This window comes from Pelophylax lessonae (genome assembly GCF_965119305.1).
Source record: "Pelophylax lessonae genome assembly, chromosome: 8".
Lineage (NCBI taxonomy): Eukaryota > Metazoa > Chordata > Amphibia > Anura > Ranidae > Pelophylax > Pelophylax lessonae.
Genome location: NC_138775.1, coordinates 293,343,626 through 293,370,833, shown reverse-complemented (window position 1 = coordinate 293,370,833; position 27,208 = coordinate 293,343,626). Strand labels below are relative to the sequence as shown.

The 27,208-nt window shown below is 45.1% G+C and overlaps 1 protein-coding gene across 7 annotated transcripts in view; it reads right to left on the bottom strand.

Moving 5' to 3' along the window:
- Positions 1-27,208, bottom strand: part of PTPRF (protein tyrosine phosphatase receptor type F) — a 486,553-nt gene that overhangs the window by 72,873 nt on the left and 386,472 nt on the right. For 4 of the 7 annotated variants that reach the window (XM_082265004.1, XM_082265006.1, XM_082265005.1 and 1 more), the window contains 6 exons: positions 22,100-22,369; positions 21,429-22,010; positions 20,964-21,097; positions 13,348-13,492; positions 5,947-6,252; positions 2,847-3,040 (listed from right to left, as the gene is read on the bottom strand). In XM_082265004.1, the coding sequence (XP_082121130.1) occupies positions 2,847-3,040; positions 5,947-6,252; positions 13,348-13,492; positions 20,964-21,097; positions 21,429-22,010; positions 22,100-22,369 (1,631 nt within the window). The remainder of the gene's footprint in view (positions 1-2,846; positions 3,041-5,946; positions 6,253-13,347; positions 13,493-20,963; positions 21,098-21,428; positions 22,011-22,099; positions 22,370-27,208) is intronic. The other 3 variants (XM_082265007.1, XM_082265008.1, XM_082265009.1) reach the window with 1 other exon arrangement.

Here is a 27,208-nt window from a genome sequence, read left to right as displayed (position 1 = left end):
CGGCACAGCGTTACTTTAACCACTTCCCACAAACCGACGTACATGTACGTCGGCTTGCAGAAGTGGTTGTAGCGGGATGATTTGCATCTGCAGGAATCAACCCGGTACCGTCTTTTTTTAGAGCCGGTGGTCGGCTTTCAGGAGATAACAGCCGATGCGGCTCAGCAGCCACTATCACGTCCCACCCCCCCCCCTCCCGCAGCTCTGCCCGGGTCTCCTGTCCCACCGGGAGACCCGAGCAACCAGCCGGCACACGTCCGCTGGTTGGTTGGAGTCCCGAACAAAGCCGGATTCAATTGGGTCTCCGATCACGTAACAGATCCTGCGGATCTCTGTTTGGCCGCAGCACCACCTCACCTCCACCCCCAAATTGTCTCAGCAGATGGCAGCAGGGAGGATGACAGAACTCCTCCGCCAGATCCTGGGCTTCTCCCTGCAGCTGCAGAGAGGCTTATCTCTGTCCCCCCTCCCACCCCGTCTCATCAGAGAGGAGGACAGAACTCCTCCACCAGATCCTGGGCTTCTCCCTGCAGCTGCAGATAGGCTCATCTCTGTTCCCCCTCCCACCCCATCTCAGCAGTCAGCAGAGAAGAGAACATGACTCCTTCTACATACCCTGCGTATCTCTGTGCAGCTGCAGCACCACCTCCTTGGTCTCAGCATTCAGCACATTCTGGCAGTTGACTCCTGCCCTCCTCAGGTCGTCCTCTAGACCCTGCACTTTTTGCTTCCTAGCTTCACCCCAGCAGCACAAGGTAAAGGGGGGGGGTGCATTGTGATGTAAGGGAGGGTGGGGAGTCTTGACTTCTGATGGTGGAGGGGCTTGCTCTGGACATTTAGTCTTACAGAAGACAACCGGCCCTTTGAGGACAGCCATAATTCTGATATGACCCGCGATGAAATGGAGTTTGACCCCCCTGATCTACTACTTCTTTCTGAAGAAAAAGAACCGTAACATTTTGCAGCCCATTTGTTTTGATGCATATGAGGTGTAATTAGGTGAATTAAACTGAAGATTCAGCTAGGCTTTAAATCTACACAGTCCTGTATAGTGAAGATGTGTGCACACCAACTGCACTACACAATGCTTTGATTGGATGTGTTTGTGCTACAACCTCAGGCTTGCTTTTACATATGTCACAGGATAGCAGTATACCAAGGATTGTTTGGAAACGTTCTGAAGGTACAAATGTCCTAAAACTGAGATGATCAGGATGTGCATATCTCTATAACTTGGTTCTGCCCAAACATGGCTTCTTAAAGTGTGTAAGTATGATAGGTGCTCTTTAAATTGGATAAATCAGTCAGTAAGAGTCGGCACTGTGACAGCCCCTGGACCTCCGCCTTTACAACGCGATCACGCAACCTGCCCACGGACGGCAAAACAAGATGTACTCACGTATTCTGCTGATTCCTCGGGTCTCCACTGGGAGGGACAGAGAGAAGAGGGGTAAATGGGATATGCAGGAAAAGGGTTACAACAAGCAGGGGTGTTGGCAGCTAATGCTAGCTCTATGAGAAGGGTGACATGCTGGGAATAGGTGGGAAATGTACACATATAACAGCGGGCAGGGTCAGGGGAATGTGAGGAATAAATGGATATATTAGCTGTGCAAAGGAGGGACGTAACACGTTGGAGGAATTTACAAAGATGGATTGCGGGGATCGGCAGTGCAAAGTAAAATCACCTTTATTAGCAAAATCTCTATTGTTAAAGTGTTACTATACCCAGGAGCCTGCAGCTACTATATCTGCTCTCCCCAGGAGCCTGCATTCACTATATCTGCTCTCCCCAGGAGCCTGCAGTCACTATATCTGGTCTCCTCAGGAGACTGCATTCACTATATCTGGTCTCCCCAGGAGCCTGCATTCACTATATCTGGTCTCCCCAGGAGCCTGCATTCACTATATCTGGTCTCCCCAGGAGCCTGCATTCACTATATCTGGTCTCCCCAGGAGCCTGCAATCACTATATCTGCTCTCCCCAGGAGCCTGCAGTCACTATACTTGCTCTCCCCAGGAGCCTGCATTCACTATACTTGCTCTCCCCAGGAGCCTGCATTCACTATATCTGCTCTCCCCAGGAGCCTGCATTCACTATATCTGCTCTCCCCAGGAGCCTGCAGTCACTATACTTGCTCTCCCCAGGAGCCTGCATTCATTATATCTGCTCTCCCCAGGAGCCTGCATTCACTATATCTGCTCTCCCCAGGAGCCTGCAGTCACTATATCTGCTCTCCCCAGTAGCCTGCATTTACTATATCTGCTCTCCCCAGTAGCCTGCATTCACTATATCTGCTCTCCCCAGGATCCTGCATTCACTATATCTGGTCTCCCCAGGAGCTTGCATTCACTATATCTGCTCTCCCCAGGACCCTGCATTCACTATATCTGCTGTTGGCAGGACCCTGCATTCATGACATCTATTCTCCCCATGACTCTGCATTCACTATATATCACTATCTTCCTCTTCTAGTTTTTGGGAGCTGCCACCCAATTATAAAAATAATGCACACCATCCTTCTCATGATACGTTGACCGAAAGAAAGCCAACTTTGGAATCCAACTTTGGAATATGACCTGACCAAGACAGCTGTTGGCCATGCAATGCGACCGATTCTTGTCTGCACCCTACCTGCACCACATAGCTTAGTGATGGCTCACAATTAACTGACAATCTTTGTAAATTTTCCCAACAGATACTTCAGGGCTCTCTTTAGCAGGTGTTGCTCTAGTCTTAAGATTAGTGGTGGGTGGAGGAGGTGGGGAAGGGTCACACCAGTGGAGATCCAAAATGTCCAGATCTTGAGCCTAAAACAACCCAAACAGTTTTCTCATCAACTCACCTGAGCCTCAGCCAGCATAACGTCCTTAATGATGGGGTTACCACGAGGTTCCCCACTCTCAAGGCGGACATAGGTCACTTGGTAGCCCCGGATCTGCCCGTTCTGCTTCGTGGGGAGAGGAGACTTCCAGGAAACACGGATAGATGTTGAATTGACCGAGTCCACCTCGACCTTCCTGGGTGGAGCGCTGGGCACTGTAGAGAGACAGGGAGAGAGGATTCACAAATCCATATATTGGAAAACAGAATGAAGTCCGTAGAAAAGCGTGAAAAACAAAGGATCGACCACTTGCAGCAGTGAAGGAAAGCAGATCTTAGCAGTCTATGCTACAGAGAAGAGGTCAGGCTGTCCAGCACTTCTTGACGTGCACTATCAAGGGTTAGCGTGATCCACGTATAATTTAGTATTTGACAGCAGTTGTGTGGCAGGCACTTGAATGCAAGGCACTCTGGGAATTAATGGGCAGCCAAATCACACATCATGCAAAATACCTTGCCCCTAATATAATGAGCAACTAACGTCTTCTAAAAGTATTTCTCAAAGTGACAGGTTCTCTTGACAAGCCACCCACTAATACTTACCCTTGCTGTGCTCCCCCACTGCTCCCTTCATCTGCTGGAGCCCTCAAAAATACCCAGTACTGTTTATAATGAGGGAGCATGTGATCTGCATCCATTACTCTCATGATGTAGTGCCTGAGTGGCCAGAATGCAATGCCTGAGCAGCTAATCCTTGGCCTAAATCAGTGGTTGCCAGCCTATGAGCTAAAGGGGGCCTCTAATGTGGCCCCTGACATCAGTAAAGGGCCGAACATACAGTTGAGTATATGTAATGCTAGAAAATCAGCAGTCTGACCAGTGCTAATGGCTGCGAGTGCTGATCAGTGTGTTCTGGTGGGGGTCCTCCTGTCAGAACACAACAGCTCAGCAGGGAGATCAACGCACTAACATCCGATGTGTTAGTATGGTGATCTGCAAGTTTTTTTTTGTTCAGTGTGCTGGGTTCAAAAAAAAAATAGCTTTAGACAGTTGTGACCGGAACAAGTGTCCCTATTGGAAGAATTCCACTCTGTTTTGGTGGCAACTTAATGGGGTTAAAAGTCAGAATGTTTTTTATCCTAATGCATTCTATGCATTAAGATGAAAAGTCTTCTGTGTGCAGCAGCCCCCCTCAGCCCCCCAACACTTAACTAAGCCCCCTCACTATCCAGCGATGTCCACGAGTGCCTCAGCCGTCCAGGACTCCCTCCTGATTGGCTGAGACACAGACGCAGCACCATTGGTTCCAGCTGCAGTCAATTAAGCCCAGTTTGCCAATCAGTAGAGAGAGGGGGCAGGGCCGAATGGCAGCTCCGTGTCTGGACACACAGAGCTGCAGCTTGGCTTAGTGACCCCATAGCAAGCTGCTTTCTGTGGGGGCACTTGACAGGAGGGAGGGGCCAGGAGCTCCACCCAGGGACCCGGGAAGAGGAAGATCCGGGCTGCCCTGTGCAAAATCACTTCACAGAGAAGGTAAGTATAACATGTTTGTTATTTTAATAGAAAAATGTAGGCCAATCTCTAACATTTTGAATTTTCATTCTCCTTCAAGCAGAAGTAAACCCATTGGTTTAACAGTTCAAGAAAACAGTTACATTTCCGGCACGTGCTGGGAATGTAACTGTCACATTGGTTGTGCTCTCAACCAAACTGTCAAACCATCCAATGGCTGGTGTCATAACTGATCATGTGTGCAGCATAATGGCAGTTGAAGATTAAACACAGGCTAAGATGGCGGCTTCTGTAGCAGAAAACTATAGGAGAGTTTACTTATACCTTCGGTCCCAGTGACAAAAGCCACCAGGACAAATAGAGATTGCATGAATCTCCCCAGCGTTGGCACAGATAGGGGCCCTAACCCTTCCCCACTTAATCAAAAACTAAAAAAATAAAAAGTTCTAGTTTTAGATACACTATATTGACTACATTTTTTTTTTTTTTTTAGTCAAGCCCTCTTTATGTAGGGGGCAGCAAGGAGCCTGCAGTAAGTGTGTTGCTCAATACCCTTTAGGACAGGGGGCTTCAGTCCCAGTGACAAAAGCCACCAGGACAAACAAGAGATTGCATGAATCTCCCCAGCGTTGATACAGATAGCAGCCCTAACCCTTCCCCACTTCATCAAAAACTAACAAAATAAAAAGTTCTAGTTTTAGATACACTATATTGACGACATTTTTTTATTTTTTTTTAGTCAAGCCCTCTGTATGTAGGGGGCAGCAAGGAGCCTGCAGTGAGTGTGTTGCTGAATACCCTTTAGGGCAGGGGTCTTCAAACTATGGCCCTCCAGTTGTTCAGGAACTACAATTCCCATCATGCCTAGCTATGTCTGTGAATATCAGAGTTTTCCAATGCCTCATGGGATGTGTAGTCCCGCAACAGCTGGAGGGTCATAGTTTGAGGATGCTTTAGGGGTTCCCAGATTTCCGAAAAAAGAGAGAGGTGTGTCTTGGTGTACTACAATGCCTGGGTGAGATACTGAAGCTGTGAGCATACAGGCTGGGTCTTAAGGTTTAATATGCGGTTCTTACGGGAGCACAAAATTATAATAATTTTTCTGAGTTTTTCTATTTTTGGACATCCAATGAAAAAAGTGGTAGCAATATTAATTGGTTTTAGTGGTAGACATTTTGCATGAGCAGTTTAAGGCTAAAATTGTAAAGTGATAGTCTTTTCATCTCATTGGCCTGCTTTTGGTGAGCACCACTCAGACAATGCCAGTTTTAATGTCCAAATCCATGCTGTAAACAACCAGCAAAACAGAAAATGAGCGTTGTTTGCTGGAAATCCATACTTAAGACACAAATGTCTGCCACAACGTTGTCAGATTTTGGTACTGGGGGTGTGTTCTGCAGTCACATCGAGTAGTGTGGTAAGGACAGAGCAGATGGACAGGACAGAATTAGGACCAGGATACGGAAGGACAGAGAGCTTTCAGGTGCACATAGAGTGCTTGCGGTGCAGCAACCCGGGAAAGTTGAGCGTAGTGAGATAAATAGCAGGTGATAAGGTGAGAGAAGCTTGCCCGCTGTGAAGAGAGGTGAGAGCACCTCCTGGACACTTACCATCCTCGTCCGTCCGTACAATAACCGGGGGGCTCTCAGGCCCGGCCCCCACGTCCGTGTGAGCTCTCACCCACACCCTGTACTCTGTCCACTTCTCCAGATCCTTGATCTCCCAGCTGGAGACGTCTGGTGGGATACTGTCCACAATGTGGCGGGACGTGTCCTCCCCGGTCACTGCCTGGTAGGCCAGCGAGTAACGGGTCAGTACTCCGTTGCGGCTAGATACCGGCGGAGCCACCCAACTTACCCGGATGGCGGTGGAGCTAAGACTGGCACACTCCACGTGCTGCGGCGGGGCAGACGGTGCTAAAGATGAAAAGAAAAAGAAAAATGCAGGCAAAGGGAGGGAGATGAACACGGTGGATGCAACATGGCGAGGAAGCAAAATAAAACAAAATACATGACTGTTACACATACACTGCTCTGTACTCTCTTCAACAACTCTGTACACCTCTGCTGCATGGGGTGGGTGGATGGGAATTCGGGAGGGTAATTAGTTCATAAATCAAATAAAATGTGATACCCCCTACCGCACGGGGTCCCCCGCCTAACCCTCCCCGAGGGCCCCGTCCCCTTCTCCCGAAGGGGCCCGCGCGGCTGTCTGTGGCCTAGCCAGCAGGGCTGCCCGCGCGGACCCCGTCCCGCCCCCCAGAGAAAAAAATAAAAATGTGATTCTGCTTCTCCGCAACCATGCAAAAATCGCTGATCGCTGCCATTACTAATAAAAAAAAAAAAAAAACATAAATGTATCCCATAGTTTGTAGATGCAATAACTTTTGCGCAAACCAATCAATATATGCTTTTTGGGATTTTTTTTTTACCAAAAACATATTGCAGAATACAAATTGGCCTAAATTGATAAAGAAATTAGATTTTTATAACTTTTTTTATTGGATATGTTTTATAGCAGAAAGTAAAAAATATTGTTTTTTTTAAACTTTTTGGTCTTTTTTTGTTTATAGCGCAGAAAAAAAACCCCGCAGAGGTGATCAAATACCACCAAAAGAAAGCTCTATTTGTAGGAAAAAAAGGACATAAATTTTATTTTGCTACCGCATCGCACAACCGTGCAATCGTCAGTTAAAGCAACGCAGTGCCGTATTGCATTAACCACTTCTGGACCAGAAGATTTGGCTGCTTAATGACCAGGCCCTATTTTGCAATTCGGCACTGCATTACTTTAACAGACAATTGCGTGGTCGTGCGACGCTATATCCAAACAAAATTGATGTCATTTTTTTCCCACATATAGAGCTTTCTTTTGGTGGTATTTGATCACCTGTGCGATTTTTAATTTTTTGCGCTATAAACATAAAAAGAGCGACAATTTTGAAAAAAAAAAAAAAAACAATATTTTTCACATTCTGCTATATAACATTTACAAAAAAAAAAAAAATTAAAAATCAAAATTTTTTAACATTTTAGGCCAATTTGTTTTCTGCTACATATTTTTGGCAAAAAAAAAAAAAAAAAAATCGCAATAAGCGTATTTTTATTGGTTCGCACAAAAGTTATTGCATCTACAAACTAAGGGAAAGATTTAGGTCATTTTTATTTATTTATTTATTTACTAGTAATGGCGGTGATCTGTGATTTGTTGTGAGACTGCGACATTGTGGCGGACAGATCGGACCCCTAACTGATATTTTTGACACTTTTGGGGGGACCAGTGACATTACTATAGTAATCAGTGCTATACATATGCACTGCTACTGTACTAATGACACTGGCAGGGAAGGGGATAACCCTGTTGGTGATCAAGGGGTTAAATGTGACCCTAGGGGAGTGATTCTAACTGTGGGGGGGGCGTGGCTTGTGGAATGACCATAGAGACCTGTGATCCTATATAGAAGGATCACAGGGGCTCTGTGATCATTCCAGGGAGAAGAACGGTCGGCTGTGTTTACAACAGCCGACCGTCCTTCTCTCTCAGCGGGGAGCGATCGCGGGTGTCAGGCGGCAATAGGAGCCGCCTGACACACACATCGGCTTCCCCGCTGACAAGCGGGGGCGGGAGCGCGCGCTCGCCCCCTAGACTCCCCAGAGCGAGCGCCGTACATGCGATTTGCCTGGGAGCACATCTGCGGCAGGCGGTCGCTAACCAGTTAATATCCCCAACCCATCCCTCCAGAGTCTCCAGGTTAAGTTTTGTTAACTATAAGACCCAGCATGCACCTGTTGAGTGAAATGGCCCAATGAATTTTGTCCTAAATAAATCAGTTACTTGTGTCTTAGCCTCTGTTCACATAGGAGCAACTTGTTGTGTGCTTTGACAGGTCAAATCGCATAACAAGTGGCACCCTATTGCCAGCAATTGCACTGTTCAAATGTGCGTGGGACAGTTGGCAAGTGGTTAAAGCAATGCAGTGCTGTATTGCAAAAAATGGCCTGGTCATTAACCACTTAAGCCCCGGAGGATTTGGCTGCTCAAAGACCAGGGCCTATTTTGCAATTCGGCACTGCGTGACTTTAACGGACAATTGCGCGGTCATGCGACGCTGTACCCAAATGAAATGGACATCCTTTTTTTCCCACAAACAGAGCTTTCTTTTGGTGGTATTTGATCACCTGTGCGATTTTTACTTTTTGCGCTATAAACAAAAAAAGAGCGAAAATTTTGAAAAAATAACAATATTTTTCACATTTTTTTATATGAAATTCCCCCCCAAAAAATGTAAAAATCTAAATTTTTTAACATTTTAGGCCAATTTGTTTTCTGCTACATATTTTTGGTAAAAAAAAAATCGCAATAAGCGTATTTTGATTGGTTTGCGCAAAAGTTATTGCGTCTACTAACTACGGGAAAGATTTATGTCATTTTTATTGTTTTTTTTTTATTTTAACGAGTAATGGCGGCGATCTGCGATTTTTTTTTGTGGGACTGCGACATTGTGGCGGACAGATCGGACCCCTGACTGACATTTTTGACACTTTTGGGGGTACCAGTGACATTACTACAGTAATCAGTGCTATACATATGCATTGTTACTGTAAAAATGACACTGGCAGGGAAGAGGTTAACTTTATTGGAGATGCAGGAGTTAAGTGTGTCCCTAGGGGCGTGCTTCTAACTGTAAAGGGGTGTGGCTTTTGATGTAACCACAGAGACATACGTACATAGCAGGATCGTATGATCTCTGCAGTTACACCAGGGAGAGTGACAGGCGGCTTTGTTTACATCAGCCGCCTGCCTTTCTCCCTCTCCAGCGGGAGATCACGAGTGACCGGCGGACATCGGAGCTGCCGGTCACTCGTGCTGGAATGTCTGTAAACGAGCGGGGTGGGAGCGCGCCCTCGCCCCCCAGAGGCTCGTGGGCGAGCGACGTACCGGTACGTCGCTTTGCCCAGGAAAGGCTGACTGCCGCCGTATATATTCGTGCGGCAGTCGGCAAGTGGTTAAGGGTTTAAAACCTTCCGGAGCTGAAGTGGTTAATATTTTTAATATAGCTCTACAAATCCCATGCCAGGAAATGTGCGATATGGTGACCGCAATCTACTGATCTTAGTTTAGGAACTCTTCTAGAACACGTCAAACCCAGAGCAGTGTAACAGTGCAAGAACTAAAATGATGAGCAGAACACAAATTGATGCAATAAAAGCGCACAGACATGGCGGGGGATGTCATGATATCTGCATTATGTCAAAGCAGCGTGCAATGGGGACTCCGCACACAGCACACCATCTGCATGCACGTCACACTCAGCAAACCCAATCCAACACATAGCAAAGTGGGGCGCTGCCTCCGCTGCATGCTATATTGTATGGCAGGGGCGCCCTATGCTTCATTATTAATATTGAAGGCTTTTCTCACTCGCCTATACCTAAACAGGACTTTGGAGTAACCATCGTACCCAATGAGAAATGTACATAGAACATGGAAATGCAATCATTTTAGTAAATATAAACTGCTGAATACCTTTTCTCATCAGCAGTTAGGCTGGGGTCACATATATGTGAATTGGATGCGTTTTTAACCGCATCCGATTCGCATAACATGTGAACGTGACTGGCTTTCAATGGAGCCGGTTCACACAGGTGCGGGACCGGCTGTGGTGCAGTTTTGGGTCTGGTTGAGGTGCGAATTCAAGTATAAAAATTGCACTGGAACCGGTGAACAGAAACGCACCGGACTGTAGTCTGCAAACCGTAGCTGCACATGTATGAACCCAGCCTTAGAGCAGTCTTGTGACTTTCTATCAGTGTCTGGTTATAGCTTGTAGGAGAAGTTTTCATTCTCCCCTGACTGTCCAATGATGCTGCAGGACCCCTGACCCTCTGTCTGGACCATGCTGATTGGTTCTGTGCTGATCACATGCACTCTCTAAAAAAAACTCTCTAGCAATGCACACCAAACTGAGCATGTGCAGCTTGTCCCCAAGACTTTGTTCCAGGGCTGGGACAAGGGGTGGGCAGGTGGGCACTGTGATATCATGTGATATAGAGGGGGGGCGCCACAGGGAGATTGGGGGATAAGGGATAATTATTGTTCAAGGAGGGGAAATTTGGGGAGGAGTAGTGCTAACAGTGGTGATTTGGGGGAGGGGGGTAGTGCTAACAGTGTTGATTTGGGGGGGGGGGGGTTGGGTTGGTGCTATCAGTGGTGATTTGGGGGGGGGGAAATACTATCAGTGGTGATTTGGGGGGGGGTAGTGCTAACAGTGGTGATTTGGGGGGGTAGTGCTATCAGTGGTGATTTGGGGGGGGGGGGGGTAGTGCTATCAATGGTGATTGGGGGGGGGGGTAGTGCTATCAGTGGTGGTTTGGGGGGAATTTGCGTTGTGAGGGGGGATGGGGAAGATTTGTGCTGGGGGGGGAGGGTGGCTGGGGAAATTTAAAATGGGGGGGGGGGGGATGTGTACTAGGAGCAAAAATTCTAGAGGTAGAAGACTGAGACAGGGGGGTTTCTGCAGGGGGGTGGATTTGTACTTGGAGCGGGGAGGGAGGAGTTTATACTTAGGGGATAAGCTTGCTGATTAGTGGCCAATGTTTTTAAGGGGGGGGATCTTTGCAGGCACAGAATTCTCATACATCTTGGGGGGGGGGGGGGAGCAGTTTGGCAAGTTCACCCTGGGCTGTAGTTGACCTTGTCCCGGCACTGCTCTGTTCTATCAGCAGATGGATTGGGGACAGTGGAAGAAGGGGAGGATCAGGGAAGACAGGATCAAACATCCTTTTTTACACAATGCAGGGGATTAACCCCTTAGGTTCCACAGTGAGTATAACAGGCATGATTTACTGCATATACAGACGGATTTTACTGTTGTGGGTTTAGTAACACTTTATAGGGTATGTATAGAAAATGTCTAAGGGGTGTTTGTTGAAAGTTTTACTCCCCGTCTCCGCCCATCACACAACATACTGGTCTGTGGGTCCAGTGCAGGCCAGCAGGAAGTCCCAGAATGCACTGGGAAAGTAGGTAGGATGGCAATGACGGTGAAATTGTTAAAAAGCCCCTCACTGGCTACAAACTAGTATGTTGGTCCAATTATTATTTTTTCCCTGTTCTTTTTTAAAAACCCAAGCATGGGCGTCCGCAACTTGCCCCCCACCCCCCCCCCCCCTGGAAATTTCCAGGCCAGCTCTAAGAGGGGAATCTATGGGGACCCTGCTCTAAAGGGGATCTATGGGGGATCCTGGCCTGGCTTGCTCTAAAGGGGGATCTATGGGGACCCTGCTCTAAAGGGGATCTATGGGGGATCCTGCTCTAAAGGGGATCTATGGGAGATCCTGGCCTGGCTTGCTCTAAAGGGGGATCTATGGGGACCCTGCTCTAAAGGGGATCTATGGGGGACCCTGGCCTGCTATAAAGGGGGTCATATTGGCTATGTATTTATGTATATATATATATATATATATATATATATATATATATATATATTCTTTGCAGGGAGAGCCTGGAGTACCTGGTGGTGCAGGAAAACCTGGTAGCATGGGGAATATAGGTAAAAAGGTAAGACTAAAGAGGGATCTATGGGGACCCTGGCCTGCTCTAAAGGGCGATCTATGGGGACCCTGGCCTACCCTAAAGGAGATCTATGGGGATCCTGGCCTACCCTAAAGGAGATCTATGGGGATCCTGGCCTACCCTAAAGGAGATCTATGGGGGACCCTGGCCTACCCTAAAGGAGATCTATGGGGTACCCTGGCCTGCTCTAAAGGGGGTAATATTGGCTATGTATGTATGTATATTTATATATGTATATATATATATTTTATGCAGGGGGTGCCTGGAGTACCTGGTGGTGCAGGAAAACCTGGTAGCATGGGGAATATAGGTGAAAAGGTAAGACTAAAGAGGGATCTATGGGGACCCTGGCCTGCTCTAAAGGGGGATCTATGGGGGACCCTGGCCTGGTCTGCTCTAAAGGGGGATCTATGGGGGGTGCAAAGGGGTGGAGCATGGGTGACCTTAAAATGATGCCCCCCCACCCTGAAAAAGTTCTGCGGACGCCCATGCACCCAAGTATTATATTAAAGTGGACCTTTCTGCATGAATAAATACCCACTATGACAGGGCATATAAGATATGTAAACACCAACTTTTATCAATAAAAAAGCTGAGAAATCAGACTGCAACATTGTAACTTTGTGGCAAGTCACAGGGCGAGGAGCTGCAGCTGGGGCTGATCTGCGTCAGACATTTGTGAACACAAACAAGGGGACCAGGATTTACTTTATTGTGTCATCTTTGAGCTGACACATCAGCCCAGGAAGCAGATGTTGACTCTGGATGATGACGGAACAAAGATGGCTCCGTCCTTCTGGAGAGAAGAGCAGAGATGAAGCCATTGTCTTGGGGAAGTATTGTGATCTGTATGAGAGGTAATACATACTCAGGAGAGTTACACGGACACAATAGCTAGCATGCATGCACATGGCATGGATTTGCAGGTTCTAGGTCCACTTTAGGAATAATATTACTTAACAGTAATAATAATAATTTTTAGGTTACAAGGTTTCTGCATGCCTACCTCACTCCTCTGTCCATGATGTCATTGTGTAAGCAAGACTATGAATACCGCGGAAGGATGAGCTGGACTGAACAGCATGCGAGATCTCACACTTACCCTTGTGTTCCGCCAGTCTGGACCATCCACACACTGACCCCTTGTGGAGGATCACACACATAACACTCACAGAAGCCAGTCTGGACCATCCACACACTGACCCCTTGTGGAGGATCACACACATAACACTCACAGAAGCCAGTCTGGACCATCCACACACTGACCCCTTGTGGAGGATCACACACACAACACTCACAGAAGCCGACTCTTGTGTTCCGCCAATCTGGACCATCCACACACTGACCCCTTGTGGAGGATCACACACAAAACACTCACAGAGACCGACTCCAGCCACACACACAACCCTCCCCCCGCATCATACAAAAACACTTACTGGACTGGGCCGTCCGAGCCTGGATCACAGAAGTGTAAACTCCCAGCCCCATCGCAGACGAAGCTGCAAGCTGAAAACTATAGGGGGTGTCAGGCTTCAACCCCTCCACCGCATAGAAAGACGCCGGATCAAAGGTTATTTTTTGCTGGAAAAAAAAAAGAAAGAAAAAGAAATGATAAAAGATGATTCGTGAGAGCAAATATCTTCTCAGTGATGGCGGTCTAGGCATTGTTTTTCAAACATTAAAAAAAAAAAAAAACGCTGTCAATTTAATCAATACAGAATTCATAAAAACTCTTATTTTATTTTGGTAAATAAATCACTAAACAGGCAAAAGTACTTTGGAAGAACCAAAACCCTCAACTCTAACCTTAACACTAATCCTTCCCCTAACCCCCAACCCTATTCTAACCATACCCCCCAACCCTATTCTAACCGTACCCCCTAACCCTAGTCTAACCCTAACCCCCAACCCTATTCTAACTGTACCCTCTAACCCTGACACTATTCTAACCGTACCCCCTAACCCTAGTCTAACCCTAACCCCCAAACCCTATTCTAACCGTACCCCCTAAACCTAGTCTAACCCTAACCCCCAACCCTATTCTAAACGTACCCCCCAACCCTAGTTTAACCCTAACCCCCAACCCTATTCTAACCGTACCCCCCCAACCCTATTCTAACCGTACCCCCCAACCCTAGTCTAACCCTAACCCCCAACCCTATTCTAACCGTACCCCCCCAACCCTATTCTAACCCTACACCCTAACCCTATTCTAACTGTACCCCCTAACCCTAGTCTAACCCTAACCCCCAACCCTATTCTAACTGTGCCGCCTAACCCTATTCCAACCATATCCCCTAACCCTAGTCAAACTCTAACCCCCAACCCTATTCTAACTGTAACCCCTAACCCTAGTCTAACCCCCAACCCTATTCTAACTGTACCCCCTAACCCTAGTCTAACCCTAACCCCCTAACCCAATTCTAACTGTACCCCCCATCCCTAGTCTAACCCTATTCTAACCATACCCCCTAACCCTAGTGTAACCCTACCCTCCAACCCTATTCTAACTGTACCCCTTAACCCTATTCTAACTGTACCCCTTAACCCTAGTCTAACCCTAACCCCTAACCCTATTCTAATCGTACCCCCTAACCCTGACACTATTCTAACCGTACCCCCTAACCCTAGTCTAACCCTAACCCCCAACCCTATTCTAACTGTACCCCCTAACCCTATTCTAAACGTACCCCCTAACCCTATTCTAACCGTACCCCCTAACCCTATTCTAACTTTATTACTAACCCTAATCCACTATCCCTGACACTATTCTAACCGTACCCCCTAACCCTATTCTAACCGTACCCCCTAACCCTATTCTAACTTTAGTACTAACCCTAATATAATCCTAACCATAAACCCCTATCCCTGACACTATTCTAACCATGCCCCCTAACCCTAGTCTAACCCTATTCCAATCGTACCCCCCAACCCTATTCTAACCATACCCCCTAACCCTAGTCTAACCCTAACCCCCAACCCTATTCTAACTTTAGTACTAACCCTAATATAATCCTAACCTTAACCTCCTATTCCTGACCCTATTCTATATCCAACCCTACCTTCTAACATTTTAATGTTGAACCCAAACCACGCTCTAAACCAAACCCTAACCCCCAACCCTATTCTCACTCTAATCCTATTCTAACTATAACTCTTTACCCTTAGCCCCCATCCCTGACCCTATTCTAACTCCAATCCAAACTTCTATTTTAATGTTGAACCACCCTAACACCCTAGTCCTGATCTAAGCCTAAACCTATTCCAAGACTAACTCTCTGACCCTATTCTAACTCTAACACTAACCCTCTCACCCTATTCCAAGCCTAACTCTCTGACCCTTTTCTATTCCTAACTCTATTATAACTCTAGCCCTATTCCAAGCCTAACCATCTGACCCTATTCTATTCCTAATCCCCAACCCTATTCCAAGCCTAACCCTCTGACCCTATTCTAACCCTCTGACCCTATTCTATTCCTAATCCCCATCCCTATTCCAAGCCTAACCCTCTGACCCTATTCTATTCCTAACCCCAACCCTATTTCAAGCCTAACCATCTGATCCTATTCTACCCCTAACCCTATTCTAACTTTAACCCCTCTGACCCCATTCTAACTCTAACCCCCAACACTATTATACATCTAACCCTAACCCAAGCCTAACCCTCTGACCGTATTCTAACTCTAACCCCCAACCCTATTCTAGCTCTAACCTGGATACCTATTCTAACTCTAACCCTGATCCCTATTCCAACCCTAACCCTCTGACCTTATTCTAACTCTAACCCTCAACTCTATTCTAACGCTAACCCTGATACCTCTTCTTAACCTAACTCTCTGACACTATTCTAACTCCAACCCCCAACCAAACCCTAACCCAAGCCTAACCCTCTGACCCTATTCTAACTCCAACCCCCAACCCTATTTTACCTCTAACCCTAACTCTATTCCAAGCCTTACCCTCTGACCCCATTCTAACCCTAACCCCCCCCCCCAACCCTATTCTAACCCTGATCCCTATTCCAAGCCTAACCCTCTGACCCTATTCTAACTCTAACCCCCAACTATATTCTAATGCTAACCTGGATCCCTATTCCAAGCCAACCCCCTGACCCAATTCTAACCTTCCCCAATCCTATTCTAACTCTAGCCCTGATCCATATTCCAAGCCTAACCCTTTGACCGTATTCTACCTCTACCCTAACCCCTTTCCAATCCTAACCCTCTGACCCTATTCAAACCCTAACCTAAATTTAACTCTATTCCCATGCTAACCCTTTAAACCTAACCCCCTATCCCTGACCCTATTGTAATGTCAATTTGATGTTGAACCCTAACCTTTAACTCTATTCTAACTCAGCTATGCTAACTAAGCTTATTCTAATTCCAAACCTCTAACCTGACCCTATTCTTACTTAACCATAACTTCCAACATTTTAATTGTGAACCCTAACCTGTAACACTGACCCCCAAACCCTTATTTTCTCAGCAGTAATAGTCTAGTAGTAGTGTTTTAGCCATTTTTTTTAAATAAATGCGGTCAGTTAATGTGATGCAGAGTTATAAAAACCCAGAAAAAAAAAGAAATCTCTTTGTGTATAACGGTAAACACGACGGTAAACAAGCAAAAGTACTTTGCAAGGGTTACATTTTAATGTTGATCTAAAAATAAATGAGAAGACAAGCTTTTAGGCCACCTCCCGGCTCTCCATCGGGTATACAAGTAAAGGGCGAATATTAAAATATAAATTTTAAATAAAAGCTGCATGAATTAGTCACAAGCCTACTGTTCCGGTTAAAACCAAAAATTCATTCTTCAGAACATTTTTTTTAGACTGGTTACACAGAGCATTAAAAAAGGTGGACAGACACATTTTGCCATTTTCTAAACCTAGGCTGGAGAAAAGCAAACACCTATCCAGGTCCACCGACCTCCCTGGGTGGCCGAATTGTTTTTTCTTTTTGCTTTGGCTGCATCCATTGTTTGGGGAAGAGAGGGGAGTTTTGGGACTTTATATGAGGCTCATGTAATAATGTGCCTCCATCCCTACATGTAATAATGTGCCTCCATCCCTACATGTAATAATGTGCCTCCATCCCAACATGTATAACACAAACACAACTAAAATGGGTTTGGGACTTTGTGTGAGGCGTGTGACCAACCATGGATGTGTACCATATAAACATAGTATATAACACATACTAAATAAGAAAAGGTAAGTATATAATAAAAACAATTATTTGATTTTATTAATTGCAACAAATGGTAACAATTGTGTATCCTAGATCTATTCCATGCAAAAATGATACATTCAAGCCATAAATTACTAAAAAAGATGAAAAAAAGGTAAACAATCATAATAATTATTTATATCCATGATGGGCGGAACTGATCATAAAAATGAATGATGAATAAAAAGAACCAAAGAGGTGCATCCTAAATAAGCTCTACGTGTTTCGTGGTAATCACTTCTTCAGGAGAAGATGCCCCATATAGCTACAACAGAATTGTATATAATTAATAATGTTACTAAATACCAAAAGCATGCTAACAGGGCCTTTCACAGATTATTCATTATTTACAATTCGAATCAGGATGTTACCAATTAAGGTAGGGGGTGGAGCTAGACATCTCTCCGGCATACCCTCCACCCCCTACCTTAATTGGTAACATCCTGATTCGAATTGTAAGTAATAAACAAAGGCTGCCTTTTATTCCTATTTTTTGAACCTTTTTAACAAAAGAGAAAAAACTGTTGCTGTAAGTAGCTCAAAAGTGTTAGCTGAAGTTAAGCTTTAATTTATTTGTCTTTTACTTAAAGAGGTTGTAAACCTCAGAATTTTTTTTTTTTTTTTAAAAGAAATGATGGACGGAACCGATCATAAAAATGGTCATAAAAATGAATGATGAATAAAAAGAACCAAAGAGGTGCATCCTAATAGGCTCTATGCGTATCGTGGTAATCACTTCTTCAGGAGAGATGCACCATATGTCTACAACAGAATTGTATATAATAATGTTACTAAATACCAAAAGTATGCTAACAGGGCCTTTCATGAATTATTTATTACTTACAATTCGAATCAGGATGTTACCAATTAAGGTAGGGGGTGGAGGGTATGCCGGAGAGCTGTCTAGCTCCACCCCCTACCTTAATTGGTAACATGCTGATTCGAATTGTAAGTAATGAATAATCCGTGAAAGGCCCGGTTAGCATACTTTTGGTATTTAGTAACATTATTATATACAATTCTGTTGTAGACATATGGTGCATCTCTCCTGAAGAAGTGATTACCATGAAACGCGTAGAGCCTATTAGGAAGCACCTCTTTGGTTGTTTTCATTCATCATTCATTTTTATGACCATTTTTAGGATCGGTTCCGTCCATCATGGATATAAATAATTATTATGATTGTTTACCTTTTTTTCCATCTTTTTAGTAATTTTTGGCTTGATTGTACCATTTTTGTATCTAGGATACACAATTGTTACCATTTGTTGCGATTAATAAAATCATATAATTGTTTTTATTATATACTTACCTTTTCCTATTTAGTATGTGTTATATACTATGTTTATATGGTACACATCCATGGTTGGTCACACGCCTCACACAAAGTCCCAAACCCATTTTTGTTGTGTTTGTGCATCCATTGTTTGTTCTATGCTTGTTTCAATAGTCTATAAAATGCCTATATAATGCAAGTGATACACGTCAAAAAAGCCATCCATGCTGCATTCTGTCATGAGCATTAAAACGGGAGGGAGTCCCCTAAGTAACAGTTTTATCACCTATTTATCCTGCTTGTAGATCTATGATTTTTTCCTACTTCCTGTAACAGGGTAACAACGTTGTTCTGCAGTGAAATCACAAAGCAGCAATATCACCCCCCCCATGGACAGGGTAGTCTTGGGTGGACACTAGATTAATAATTGACCCCAGGAAGATTTACCCCCCCCCCCCACCATGACCATTTTTGCGATACGGCACTGTGTTACTTTAACTGACAATCGCACGGTCATGCAACACTGTACCCCGGAAGTGCTGGATCAAGTACTAGGTACGTGATCCAGCACAGGAAAGCCGCCCTGCCGCCGTACATCTAAATGATTTGTTTGGCTAGTCGTTACGTAAAAGACAAAGAAATTAAAGCTTAACTCCAGCTAACACTTTTGAGCTACTTACAGCAACAGTTTTTTTCTCTTTTGGTAAAAAGATTTAAAAAATAGGAATAAAAGCTAGCCTTTGTAAGAACCCCCAGGAGTGATAAATGGTTTGTCCCAATCTGTGTAAATGGCACGTTTGCTGGACAGCTTGGCCTGGGCCAATAAAGGACCTACCTGCAGCATGGACAGGTAAAAAAAAATCTGTTACAGGGGACACAGGAAAACTAAAATTGCAAGTTTGTTTTCTATTGCATAGTTACATTGGTCCAACATGGACCAATAAGTACACATATTGCATACTTGTGGGACCACTATGAAAGTGGAGAATCACTTTAGTAGATGGTGGTACTTAAGTGATTGTCATATGCAAAATATGCTACCAGAGAGTATTTTTCATTTGGAGCGCCTCCCCTGAGACACAGTGTGTTCCCTTTCGGGGTGTCTTCGGGGACGTGCCCTAATGTTTTGGGGGCGACCCCCCCTAGTGGTTGGTCAGTGACCTTTCATGGTGTTGTATTCCTTACACTGGCTGGTTCTTCACTCTTATTATAATTGCTGCCTTGCCTACTTCCTACCTATTTATCACTGCTGTACTTTGTTCTCTGACCATTGTTAACAGTCAGGGTTTTTTTTTGCCATTACTGTATCCTTTCTGTTATTACATGTATTTGATATTCTCCAATAAAAACCATTGAAATTAAGTGATTGCCATGGTCTTCCAGGTTCTGTATCGAACAGCTGCCCTGCTGCTTGGTGAACACAGGGGGTTGATAATTCCCTCTGTTCACCACCCAGAAGGGCAGCTGCTCAGAACAGGACCCTGAGGACCATTGAGATCACTATAGTAGCACCAACTACTAGAGAGATTCTCTGCTTCAACAGTGGTGGGTGGCGCTTTTCCATTGCATGGAACCGAACGGTTCGGCACGCTTTTGTGCTTTTCCACTGCTGGTACCGCATGGTATAGTGTCGGAACGGTTTGGTACGGTACGGTACGGCGGCGCTTTTCCACTGCATGGAACCGAACGGTACGGCTCTAAAAAACAGTACCTACTCGATTGTGGTTCCAACAGGTACCATAACTGGTACCATATCCCACAATCCTTTGCATGCAGTCACTTCTAGCCACTGATTGGTCAGAGAATCCCACCCACCCCGTTGTTATCCCACCCACTTAACTTTAGTACTACTTTAGTGGAAAAGCAAACCATACCGTACCGTACCGAACCGTTCCAACACCGTACCATGCGGTACCAGCAGTGGAAAAGCAAACCGGGCCAAGCAGGGCCGAGTAGAGCCGAGCCGGTACTTGCAGTGGAAAAGTGCCATACATGTTTCTGGGCTTAATTTCTAATTGCATTGTGTTCACCAGTATGGCGCAGCATGTATAATATGGAGTCCTGCTGTTCTTAGCCATAACTAAACTTTAGGTTCGGTTCACGTAAATGCGGAGTGAATGCGTTTCAAACCGTGAAATAACATTAATTTCCAATGAAGCTGTTCACATATATACACTTTGCATCCGCGGTGCAAATTTAAAGAGAGTCCTGTGCATTTTATGAGCACTGCGCTGTGGTTCAGATGCGAATTCCAGGCTCAGTGAGTTCTATGGGAATGCTCCTGAATCGCACATGTTTGGAATTCAGTTCATGATTTCTGCACAGATTGCTCTACTGTGTATTGGCCAGCACTAAAATCTCAGCTGTGACAAAATCCGGTCCTGAGCTTTGCAAATTTGCATCAGAACTGGAGCAAAAACGCACCTGAACCGCTGAACAAATGCTTTTTTTTTGCAGTGAAAATGGACATACAATTTGCACCGGACATGTGTGAACCCAGTCTAAATCTTTTGCGGTTTGCCCAATACGTAGACCATCTCTTACCTTCGGTCCATCCTGCCCCTCCCAGTACTGAAGTTCATAGCAGGTGATGCGCTCTTGCGCGGCGGACTGCCAGGTGAGCATTATTCGGGTGTCTGACTCTGCTTCTGCCTGGAAATTGACTGGTTGGGCTGGAACTGCGTGGGGAAACAGATTCATTAGAATAATCCAAAGTTCCATGTCTATATTAAGAGTAGGAAAAATCCCTGTAGAATGCCAGAGACAGTGACACCCAGAAGGCAATGGTCACTTGTGTACAGGGACATGAAGGGTGTTAGCACAGAAAGTGAATGAAAAGATACTCAACAGACAGCATTTAATACCTGACAGAGGTTCTAACCCTTCCCTGCTCTATCCAACGCCTCCATAAAACAAGTTTTTGGTGAAATTGGAGTTAAAGAATGATGAAGTCTTACTGTTTATCCAAAATGTTTACAAAAGTGGATGCGACTTAATGAAACCACTCACCTCCCTGTTGGGTCTTGACCTGGACCATATTTGAAGGCGGTCCATCCCCAACAGATGTGAAGGCCAGAACCCGAATGCTATAAGTGATTCCCGTGGTTAGTCCTCCAATTGTGGTCAGATGATTGCCTACTACATTGTACTTTTGCCACATGCTGAATTGTAAATGCGGGTCAGATGTGTAATATACCCGGAACCCACGGATCTGACCATTGGCTTCCTCTGGGGGATCCCACTGGACGACCATGGTACTGGAGCTGAGCATTCGAGCCTGGACATTCAAAGGGGGACCTGATGGAGCCTGTTCTCCTGTCTGAGCTTCCACCACTTCACTTGGAGGTCCCCGGCCGATGTTGTTGACTGCAATGACGCGAAATTCATATTCTGAGAAGGGGCTGAGGCCTCCAATACTGTAACGGGTGGTGGCCACACCATCGACCTCCTGAAATGAGCCTTCTGACGACTTGGGCTTATACTGTATGACATAATAGGACAAAGGTTCTGGGTTTCCGGAATCCCATGTCAAGGTGACACTGGTTGCTGTCGTCTCTGTTACCATTATGGCTACCGGTGGCTTTGGCAAAGCTGGAAGAGTGGAGAAAGTGAGATAAATCAAGTACATTGAAGCTTATCTAGTCTTTCCCCAATCTGCTGCCCTGTTCATGTGCACTTACCTTTCACTGTAATTTGTGCCACTGCCTCGATCATGCCAAGAGAAGAGATCGCCACACAGGTGTAATTGGCAGATTCACGAATATTGGTCAATTCCAGGACATTGCGGCCTACCGGCATCTCGTCCTCTTTGGTAAGTTCTTCTGCACCGGCCATCCACTTTACATAAGGCATGGGGGCACCAACTGCGACACAGGTCAGGTTCACACTGCCCCCGGGCATCACTTCGTGGTTACTAGGGGGGATTGAGAAACGCGGGGCCACACGGCGTACTGCAAAGAGCCAAACAGGAGCAGTGTTAGGCACAAATAGAGGTAAAGCTTCAGCAAAGCATACTGGAGTCCAATACATCACCTGCAAAAAACCTACAGACTCTTCAGAAATGCTAGATTCACTTTAGTCTAAACAAGTCCGAATCCAAATTATTCCTGAATATGAACATTTTATGTATAAAATTCCCCTTCAAATAATGGTCAGGAGGTCTATTCTTAAACATTCAATAAAAAGTTTGTAAAGACTTGGCTTTGTGAGAGATATTCAATGACTCTCTGGAAGGTCATCATTGGGAAGAAGAAAAGGTCTGGATGGCACGAGATGCCAACAATTCACTCGCCTGAATACATTTCAACCATCACCAACAAATTATGCAATTTTAAGACCACGTTTTTTAAGTCTTATCAGAACAAACTCTTCAATATAAATCTCACAGACCCCATGACCCCAAAGGTCATTAATGAAAGTGGAAACCACTAAGAAATACCAAACAGGGGATAGGATAACCTGGTATATTAATCACAGTTAGAGAATTTTTTTTTGCATGGAAAAAGAAAATTTAAAAACCCAACGTTGACCAAAAAGTATTTCTTTGTTTTATATAGAGTGCAGAACCTCTGCCATTATTGGCAAGATTTCCTGTCCTTTGCGATAGGCGTCTCCGGAACAGGAAGTGAGGAGTTATGTCCACAATATGGGCACACACTGCAGCAAAATCTCTTTTTTGGTAGAGGAAGAAGAGTCAGAACTTCTATAAAGTTTGGGTTGCCATCTTGGTCAACACAACTGTCACCAAAACAGGAAGTAAGGTGAAATCCCCCCCCCCCATGGGAACATATATAGCAAAAAACGTAAAAGAGGTTCCCACCCTTTCCAACTCTAGCCAAAACTAAACAGAAAACAAAAGTGTTTTTATCGGGAGTTGGGCTTTAGGAGCAATAGGCACAAACATCAAGGGCATACAGTCCTTATAAATATACAATAAAAGCCATCATGAATTCATAGAACAGTTTTGGTCTTTAGACCTATAACATTCTGACTCCATTATATTTCAGAAAAACTTGGGATTCCACCAGCCCAGTTGGGTGAGGCCAATGTAGATGGCAATGGTATGATGGTGGTCTTGTTTCCAGTGTAGCATCTTGACTGCTTCCTTTTTCTGTGAGCTTGGAGAGGAAAGGAGACAGCGGTGCATCCATCGGCATCAGGCGAGGACAAGAGATGGTGACCATTCACAGAACATGCTTCGAGCAGGAAAGAAAAGGACACAGGGGGGCCGAGGAAGAGGGAGAAACACGATGGCTGGTGGGTGGCGGGGTAAAAAGGGATATCAAGGACCATGCTACAGTAGTTGTGGGACACAGAGGTTGTATACATGCGTGTTATACCAGGGCTTCTTGTGTCAAGTTTTTGTTTATCCTACCCATCTTCTGACCCTTTACAGTTCTTCAATAGCCAGTTGGACACAAGTAGATGTCTCCGACACCTTTAACCTGACAACTGCTGCTTTATCTCCTCCCTCATTCAGACTATTGAAGCTGATCTTTGTTATTATTTTACCATTGTGATTGCAATATGACTAAATTAAGTCCTCACGCACACGCCCTGTGAAAAAAAAAAATTAAAAAATGAAGTATAGAACTAGGAAAGCACGTCTGTGCGCATTCCTTCGACCCAGACTCTAATGTCAAACTGGTATATTAGACATAGATTTACAGTCATGTTAACTGATGCATATTGGGGCTACTAAATTTGTCCTGGGCATCTAAGCTTCAATGACCTCTGATCACGACTTGCTACTAAATATTAGTGCCTAAGCTTGTGACCTCACAGTGCACTTCTCATGCCTTGAGCCTCTCAACTGTATACCTTTAGTGGGGGATCATCTAAGGCCCTGTGGCCTCTGACTGTTAGTCTCACCAGACGTGGAGTGAGATGTGATGATAAACTACTGTGCTGTGCTCAGTGTTCTCCTTGCTGGAAAAGATGCTGTACCTGAGGACCTACAGTGAAAGGTTTTCCCTGCTTCATTCATTCTGTAGATCTGTGCTTCCTCCACCTCTCCTTCATTATTACCCCATTAGTCATCATGGGGGCAGTTCTGACATAAGCTAGCAAAGTTTTGCTCTCCTAACAAGAGGGCCATCTCTACATGGTGCAGAACAAGGGGTGGTAAATCAGTAATGGAGCAAAGATCATCTGCAGGGAGTCTACAATCAGTACTGGTGGCTGGTCCTTTGCCCTCTGCTGGACTTCCATAGTTCAGCTCATCTTTTAGGTCCATCTAAAGCTACAGTATATGTCCACTTAAAGAGGAGCTCCAGCCTCCCCCCCCCAAAAAAAAATTAAAAGTCAGCAGCTACAAATACTGTATTTGCTTCCTTTTAATACAAGGACAATTACCTGTCCAGAGATCCAGGGATGTCGTCACCCAAACCAATTCTCCAGCATCTCTAGTAAGGGAAACAGGAAGTGAAGCTTTGCTGCTTCACAGCCTGATTTCTATGGCGCATGCACGAGTTGCGCTGCGCCTTGTGAATGGTCCCGTAGTCTTCTGTGATGTGTCCCAGAAGACTGCAGGCTAAGGGGGGGATGAACTTCCAGTGATCTGAGCCGCAAAAGGGAGTGGGTACCTGTCAAAACCAGGTACCCGCTTCCCCCTACCCCCCAAAAAGTGGCAAATGTGGCAGTGGAGGGGGGGGAAGGTGCAAACAAGCAGAGTTTTCCCTTTTGGGTGGAGTTCCGCTTTAAGATTACTGTGTCCACAGAGTGACAATACTGTGGGTATCTCACTGCAGAACAAAGAGAGTTGTCACCCTGTTAAAGAGAGGGAAAAAAAATCTACTGGTTGCATAAACAGGTAAAAAAAACACGATTTTTGTAAGATCTTACCATAAAATCTTTTTCTCTGAAGTCCATTGACAGACGCAGCCTCCATCTTCATTAGCTGAATGGGTTATGCTCCTCCCTGCATAAGTAGTCTAGGCAGGAAAAATTTTAAATGTACATGCCCACGGGGCCGTCCCCACAGGCATAACCCACACACCCTCTGCTCAGCAAACCAGTTTAGTTGTAAGCAGTGAAGAAAAAAACATCTCCATATCAGAGGGGCGGGTGCTGCATCTGTCAATGGACTTCAGAGAAAAAGATTTTACGGTAAGATCTTACAAAAATCTTGTTTTCTCTATCGTCCATTGACAGACGCAGCCTCCATCTTCATTAGCTGAATGGGACGTCCCAAAGCAGTGGAGGCATGAGGGGTGGGAAGAATGCAACCAGAAAGTAACGTAAACTCCAAAGGCTAAACTTAGTCCACTGGGTAACATGAAGCTCAACCAACAACAGGAGCTCACCCAGGTAGAAATACCCCTAAGAGAAACAAAAACATTCTCTTAAGAAACAGCAGCCTGCAAAACCTTGGGGCCAAAAAGAGGCATCCGAAGATGCCAACAAATCCCCCTCGTAGAATTTTGTAAAGGTGTGCACAGACGACCAAGTCGCTGGCTTACAAACAAAAAGAGGCCTGATTCGAAAAGCCCAAGAAGCACTCAGCGCTCTAGTAGAATGAGCCTTCACAGGGAAAGGAGGAACCTGACCCTTGAGTGAATAAGCCTGAACAACCGTCTGCCTGATCCACTTCGAAATGGTCGCAGCGGACGCAGCCAAACCTTTGTGAGGACCGTCAGTAAGGACAAAGAGAGAGTCCGATCTTCTAAGGACTCAGTAACCATCAGACAAACTCTTATCGCCCAAACCACATCCAAAGAGTGCAAGGCAAATTCTTTGGGATGCTTAGGCTTAGGACATAAGGAAGGCAACACGATGTCTTCATTAAGATGAAAGTCCGACACCACCTTAGGGAGAAAAGACGGATTAGGTCAGAGAACCACTTTATCCCTGTGGACCAAATAAGGTCTCCTTCTCTAGGCAGAAACAAACTGGTTTGCTGAGCAGAGGGTGTGTGCGTTATGCCTGTGGGGACGGCCCCGTGGGCGTGTACATTTACATTTTTCCTGCCTGGAATACTCATGCAGGGAGGAGCATAACCCATTCAGCTAATGAAGATGGAGGCTGCGTCTGTCAATGGACGAGAGAAAAAAACAATACCAATCACACAAGCAGGAAATGATGTTTCTGGGGTGTGGTCAGTATACATTCTGTATACAGAACAGCTCCAGGCGGCCATATTGCATTGCATTTCCAGAAATTTACAACAGCTGCAGAGTGAAAAGGAAAGGTAATTTTTAATAACATTCAATTACAATATGATTTGTGTTGCAATTGTATACGCTATATTGTTTTTTCTTTATTTGCTGACTTTTTTCCCCATGAAAGTAGAGTTGCCCTTTAAGAAAAAAAAAAAAAAAAAAAACCTTCTGACTTTACAACCACTTTAAAATATAACTTAAGGCAAAACTTAAGTAGGGAGGGAGAGGGATTAGAAGTGTCCCCATTATGGAGTGTAACCCTGTTTACCATCATCATGGAAACTGAAAGAAAAGCCCAGATTTTGGGTTGTCCCCAAAAAGTAATAGGGGGGAAATCTTCCAATGGGGACCCTAGTTCTGGTGACCTGGGGGGGGGGCGGGGGGGCCGGTCCCCAAGAGATTCCCTTAATTTGCAGGGATTTCCTCTCACTTCCTGTTTTGGCTATGGGACCGGAAGTGAAGATAAATCTTCCTGATGGGACAAAGAGGGATTAGAACCCCTGTCAGTTTTTATTGCAGTATGTGTTCCCATTATGAAGCGTAACCCTGTTTACCATCTTCATTGAAAGTGAAAGAAAATCCCAGATTTTGGGTTGTCCCCAAAAATTAATAGGGGGAAATCTTCCAATG